The sequence below is a fragment of the Carcharodon carcharias genome, chromosome 27, assembly GCF_017639515.1.
Source record: "Carcharodon carcharias isolate sCarCar2 chromosome 27, sCarCar2.pri, whole genome shotgun sequence".
In the NCBI taxonomy this organism is placed as follows: Eukaryota; Metazoa; Chordata; class Chondrichthyes; order Lamniformes; family Lamnidae; genus Carcharodon; species Carcharodon carcharias.
In genome coordinates this window covers 12,439,068-12,446,050 of record NC_054493.1, presented here as the reverse complement: position 1 = coordinate 12,446,050, position 6,983 = coordinate 12,439,068, and the positions used below count along the sequence as shown (strand labels likewise).

General features: G+C 43.6%; 1 protein-coding gene across 1 annotated transcript; it reads right to left on the bottom strand.

Annotated features, from left to right (window-relative positions):
* Positions 1 to 1,023: 1,023 nt before the first annotated feature.
* On the bottom strand, positions 1,024 to 6,179 carry LOC121270441 (zinc finger protein 239-like). Its single transcript, XM_041175774.1, has 2 exons — positions 4,553 to 6,179; positions 1,024 to 1,404 (listed from the first exon to the last, which is right to left on the bottom strand). The coding sequence occupies exon 1, from the start codon at positions 5,815 to 5,817 to the stop codon at positions 5,227 to 5,229; it is 591 nt and encodes a 196-aa protein (XP_041031708.1). The 5' UTR covers positions 5,818 to 6,179; the 3' UTR covers positions 1,024 to 1,404; positions 4,553 to 5,226.
* Positions 6,180 to 6,983: the final 804 nt, after the last annotated feature.

Sequence of the window (6,983 nt, the reverse complement as noted above, 5' to 3'; positions counted from 1 at the left end):
CACTGAAATAATCCACAAAAGCTGATGAAGGACATTTATTTTATCCTGGATAGTAAATTGTGTTCTTCCTACCACTACAGGTCGATCTAAAATAAATACATACGTTTCTGTTCCATTGAGTCTACAGCACAGGGCCAGGCCAGTCGGTTCAGTTGCTCTATGTCAGTATTTATGCTCCACAAGAGCCTCCACCCACCCCTCTTCATCTCCCCCCATCAGCATATCCTTCTATTCCTTTCTCCCTCATGTATGTATCTAGTTTCCCATTAAATGTATTCATGCTGTTACCTCAACCACTCGCTGTAGTAGTGAGTTCCACATTCTCACCACTCACTGGGTAAAGAGGTTTCTCATGAAATCCCTGTTGAATTATTGAACCCCTTCATAATCTTAAGGACTTCCATCAGGTCACCCTTCAGTCTTCTCTTTTCTGGAGAAAAACAGACCCCCTCCTTTCCTGAGGGTTAAATGCTCTCAGTTCTGGGATTATTCTTGTGAATCTCTAGTGCCTCTATTTCCTTTTCATAAATGGAGATCACTAATGTTGACATTACTCCCAGTGTAGTCTAACCATGGTTCTAGACATGCTCAACATAACCTCCCTGCTTTTCAATTCTATTTCTGTAGACCGGAATTCCATATACGGGCCCCACTCTTTAGGAAAGATGTGCATCTCTTTGAGAGACTGGAGAGAGGATTTATCTGAATGGTACTGGGGATGAAGGACTCCAGTCAGTTTGAGAGACTGGAGCAGCTGAAATTGTGCTCTTTAGATCACAGAATCATTAGGGCAGAGAAGGAGGTCATTTGGCCCATCGAATCCATGGTGCTGACTCTACGGCAAACTAGTCAGTCCCATTGCCCATTCTGTCACTGTAGCCCTGAGAGTTTATTTCCCACAAGTGCCCATCCAATTTCCTTTTGAAATCACTTGCCGTTTCCATTTCCACTATCAATGCACATGGACCCGCAGGAGCCTCTGTCCCTGCTCACTCTTTCGAACTGTACCATAAAATAGTGGAAGGTTCATCAACAGTGCTATCAGGCAGTACTTACTCAGCAATAACCTGCTCACTGTCTCACAGTTTGTATGCAACATGCATGTCCCAAGATTTGATGGATAGCCCAGTTAGTGTGCTGAGAGAAACACAAGGTGCAGTGAGAGAGAGGGAGATCCCAGTCAGTAATAAAAAAAGGTAATGAAATTTAGTCCAGACAAATATCAATGAGTTAACACCACTTTATTAACAAATTAGCATAGTTAACACTGTACTTGAATCAATGTTATTAACTGACAGAACTAATTTACTTAAGGGTTAGATTAATATAAAAGCAAAATACTGCAGATGTTGGAGATCTGAAATACAAACAATGTGCTGGAAAAACTCCGCAGGTTGGCAGCATCTGTGGAAAGGAAAACAGAGTTAATGTTTTGAGTCCAATCCGACTCTCCTTCGGAACAGATTAACTATATTAATGATATTAACAGGTAGTCAATTGCTAGTACAAAACTCTAGCATTGCTGAGAAAAGAGACATGATGTTGAAGCTTTTCATCTTGCCCTCATCAGGACAGATCCACAAGAATACCAAATCTCAAAGGGAACAATGGGTATGAAAATGGGCTGCTGATTGGTTGGCAAGTGGACTGTGATTGGTAGAGGTGTTGCCATGGAGAATGCACCAGGGAACAGTAACTGCCAAGCTTTTCTTAAAAATTCAAACCAGACAAATTGACTCTGATTGGTCAATTCATTGCCTTGGGGAATGAACAAGGGAATGGCTGTTCCCGAAGCTTCTGTTTAGTTGAAAAAGTTGCAATTCATGGACATGTTCTTTCTGTTTGAAAAAAATAGGGCCCAGTGTTTGAATGTCAGTGAGCCACACTGTGAGTCTGACTGATAATCTTAAATTGATTGTTAGTTTCATTCTTAGCACAATCAGGATCGTTTAGTAAGTGTTGTCCAATTGCGGAATCACATCTAATATTAGTTACTATGTTCTGAGTTTTGCAAGCTCTGTCTGGTTAACTACAGTCAGTACTTTGCCAATTGCAAACAGCCAAAAGGATGTGCTGCTTGATATGATCTGCCAATCATTGAGACATACAGGTTACATACCTGGCAACACTCCAGCACTGAAATTCATGTACCACGTTACTCATTTGTGTGGTAGGCAGAATGTCTTTTTGGTTTAACATCAGCATTCTGTTAGTGAAGAATATCACTAATGTTGCCACTGCATACTAACAATGTTGCTTACATTTTTGAGACACCTTACGCTTCCAGGTAATCTGAGGTAGACTGGGCATTTTCAGGACCCAAGCCTTAGGCCCGTTCATGAGTTTGCGCGATTATCCAGTGAGCCATGGTCTAGGTATGGTAGCCATTAACCCGCAGGATAGCTTTGAGGCAGCCTATTTGGCATCAAGCTTGCATGGTGAGCAAATGGCTCAGGCCTTGTTTACGAGGTTGCTGATTAGGCCAGTCTTATAGTGCGTGGAAATGTAGGAATCACAACACATGTATTGACCAGTGAAGGCACGCATGCAGTAGACGGTAGTAGAGAACCCATTAACAGGTATCTCAACCACCACATTGAGGAATGGGAGCTCATTTGACTGCTCTATTTCAAAGGGGAATTTGAGCACCGGCTGGAACCCATTAAGATCTGTAAGGAAAACCTTAGATGTAGCTGCAGAATCAAATATAACTAATATATCACCTACGTCTTGGGAATACAGAAGGGGTAGGAGGTTAGGGCCTATTCCATCAAAGACGTGTTTCTCATGGAAACTGAGAAAGATGTTCGTGATAGCTGGGCCTGGGGGGGGGAGGATTTCATGTCAACATGATCCATTTGGGCAGACATGGTGTCATTAAAACAGAACCCAACTGTGCGAGTTACTGAGTTCATAAGTTCAATGAATGCAGATTCAGACAATGGTGGAGGGTTAGATTGCCATGACATAGTGACTTGGTGCAAATCTCTATGGCTTCCCTGAGCGGTGTATTAGTGAATAGGCTCACGATGTTGAACAAGCACATGGACATGGCGTTGCGATCGATGTGCAAGTCCTGTATGGTCTTTGCAAAGGTGAAGGAATTCTTCACCATGTATGAGGAATGTAATATATATCATATATATATATATATATATACACACACAAGCATATACTGAACTAAAAATGTGTGTTGTATACACTACTCAATAAGATAGAGATATGGGGGGATTTTCAGCGCGTGGTCATGGCCTGGAACTCGCTGCCTATGAGGATGGTGGAAGCAGAGACAGTAAGTGATTTCAAAATGAAATTGGATGGGCATTTGAAGGAAATAAACTTGCAGGGGAACGAGGATAGAGAGAGGGAATGGAACTGACCGGATTGTTCTACAGAGAGTCGGCATGGACCCGAGTTACTGAGTGGATTACTTGTGATGTAACGACTCTCTAACTGGAAATATATAACGTAGCCACTATACTAAATTACAATTAGATTTTTACTGGATTTTTCTTTCAGTGACATATGCATCAATTTAAAGGAGCATCAGCATTTGCTTTGAAAATGCTTCTGACTTTAGGCTCCATGGGGGCCAATGTCAGGTCCCTGGTATCTGTCTGGGTGGGAGGGTGGTGCAGGTGGGCACCAGACTGGGCTTCAGTGCCACAAGGAGCAAAGCCGAGGTTCCTGCTCCACATGGTGATCCCAAGGCTGGGAGGAAGCCTGGTGCCAAGGGGAGGGGTTAGCGGCATCAACTGGGGGCAGCAGGAAGCCCGCCAATGTCAACCAGCCATGACTTATTCATCATGAATATGGCTCCCTCACTTTGATGCCAGAGGGTCAGTTGACAATTGGCGGAGCCAATGTGCAGCCAGTGTCAGGGTATGAAGGGTAGACATTGAGGTTGTTGCCCCCTAGCTGGGGAATCTACAACACAGGTGCACAGACTCAGGATAAGGGGCCGATCATTTCAGACTGAGATGAGGAGATTTGTTTTCACTCAGAAGGTTTGTAAATCTTTGGAATTCTCTTACACCTGGTTCACCAATACCCTGTCGGGAGGGAAATCTGCCGTCCTTCCCTAGTCTGGCCTACATGTGACTCTGAACCCGCAGCAATGTGGTTGACTCTTAACCTTCCTCGGAAATGGCTGAGAAAGAAACTCAGCTGTACCAAACCACAACAGATAAGTTGGACAAGGTGGGCTGCAGCGGTTGAAGAAGGAAGATCATCACAACTATCTCATGGGCAATTAAGGATGGACAATAAATGCTGGCATTGCTTTCTGACACAGATTGGCTTCTGCTGCCTCGCTCTCTGTGGAGATTCTCACTGACCGTTTCTGGTCACTATTCTCACCAGGCAACAAACTAGAATGTTACAATCCCGGTAGGGACTGTTAATGTTTAAAAATAAGTCTAAACAGCCAGTGATTAACTGAAAGAATTACACCACAAAATTTCATACTTTTACACAAAAACAAACTTTATTGTATATATATCTCAACCAATAAATGAAGAAAGCACCACTCCCTCCCCAATGGTTCCCTTACCTTACGAAATCTTGAGGCTTCATTCACTTTCTTTGGGGCCAGCCCAAAGTATGCCACAGCCCTCTGGAATTTACTTTGATTTCTCTCCAGTCTGGGACTTAGATATGCAGAGCTCTTCCTCTCTGTGAGGATGCCACTGCCTTCTTCAGCTGGCTTTGGACAGCTGCTTTTTCCCAGTCAGCTCCCACAGCTTCTTCACAGCTCTTTCCAAGCTGACTGCTCTCTGACACAAGGCCAACTGCCTTTCACGTTGAGGACCACTGGAGATTTCTTCCTCTAGCTTCAAACTAGGCAAATCTTCCAACTTCTTTTTCCCCTCACATGAATTCCAAGTGAACTGTAAATTACACAAGACCAAGTCTGTAATTGTCCCCTGAGAGAAACATCCAGATAAATTAAAAAAAAACACTCTAACCCCCACAGCCCATCTCCAAGGCAATGAGTGACACTTTGGGAGAAAATGGAAGGCAAACTGAATTTCTTTTTCCTTCCAAACACCCTTTCATTCTCTGATCCAAATGAAAGATGAAACTGGATATTCGCAACAAGTCTCAAAGTGCATCAGTCCACTGGAAGCAAGGTCATGAGACCGGACAGTCCAGCTGTGAGAATGAACATGGTTCAGTCCTGGATGTGATTCGCAGCAGCAATAACAACAGAATGAACCCTTGTAATCACTGGTGCAGTCTCTGGTGTCTCAATAGAAGGGAGGACCAAGTGAATGCCTTTCCACATACAGGGCAGATGAATGGCCTCTCCCCAGTGTGAACGCGCTGGTGTTCCTGCAGGCTGGATAACCGACTAAATCCCTTCCCACACACAGAGCAGGCAAATGGCCTCTCCCCTGTATGAACTCGCTGATGTGTCAGTAGGTTGGATGACTGGGTGAATCCCTTCCCACATTTGGAGCAAGTGAATGACCTCTCCCCAGTGTGAACTCGCTGGTGTATTAGCAGGTTGGATGACTGAGTGAATCCTTTCCCACACTCAGAGCAGGTGAACGGCCTCTCTCTGGTGTGAACCCGCTTGTGTGTCAGCAGGTTGGTTGACTGAGTGAATCCCTTCCCACACTCGGAGCAGGTGAATGGCCTCTCCCCGGTGTGAACTCGCTGGTGTGACTGCAGAGTGGATGACTTGCTGAATCCCTCTCCACATACGAAGCAGGTGAATGGCCTTTCCCCAGTGTGACTGCGTCGATGCGTTTCCAGATCAGACGGGCAACGGAATCCCTTCCCACAGCCCCCACACTTCCATCTTTTCTCCATGGCGAGGGTGTCCTTCTGTCTTGCCAGGTTCAACGATCAGTTGAAGACTCATCTACAAACAGAACACATTTACAGTTTCTCCCCAGTGTGAATGCTGCGAAGTTTTTTCAGGCTGTGTTACTGGTTAAAGCTCTTTCCACAGTCAGTTCACTGGAACACTCTCACGCGGGTGTGTGTGTGTTTCGGTGCTTTCCCAGTCACACTGATGTTTGAAATCTTCTCCCAGAAACAGAACAAATAAACATTTCTTCTTCTAGATTCAAATGCCAATGACATCCACATCCCGATGAATCGAGTGACTTTGTCAGATCATGGCGTGAAGTTTGTTTTGAGATTTCAGTCTGCAAATCCTCACCTCCAGATATCCTGTGAAAGGAGTTTACAAAAATCATCACTGTCAGTACAGGTTAGAAATTCAAAACAAACAATTCTAGTTTCTATGAAACATTCTTCCTCTCTCATTCCCCAAAAGCTGTAAATCCCCATCCCACACACTCTCCCTCCATTCTCACTCTGCTGTACCTAATATACACCGCCCCAATTCTTCTGAAGGTGACAATTCATGCTGATCGACAGGTCCATGCTCACTGATTCTGATACATATAATTTTTTTGGGACTAAAGATGCACGTAATATACAGCAATGTATTACTTGATTAGAGATACACGCAGAATGTGAGGAAGAACTTTATTTAGGCAGCCTATAGCCTAAGGGGATGATGGAAGCAGAGATGATCAATTATTTCAAAATTGGATGGGCACTTGAAGGAAATAAACTTGCAGGGTGAGGAGGATATAAAAGAGGAATGGATCTGACTGGATTCCTCTGCAGAGTTCGTATGGACTCTAGTTGCAAAATGGACTCGTGTCATATCGACTCTGTCTGAAAATATATAACATAGCTACAGTACTATATTACAAGACAAGAAATAATAATAAATGTACTTAATTGGACAACCATAAATAATATGTCTAATATGTATCATATAACATCACTCCACTTAAACCTGTCCTATATTAATTTACTGTCCCCTTAAATATCAGCCTTTCCCTGGGAAAATGACCCTTTTAAATGTGAACATTAGGAAAGGAGCCATCCTTTTAGCCAGACAAATAAATGTGTCAAGATGAGTGAGCAAACGATGTCAATGTGTTTAAGAGAGAGAG

Bases quoted from the DNA above. Each gene is read 5' to 3' on its own strand.
- LOC121270441 (XM_041175774.1), bottom strand. From the start codon at position 5,817: ATGGAGAAAAGATGGAAGTGTGGGGGCTGTGGGAAGGGATTCCGTTGC.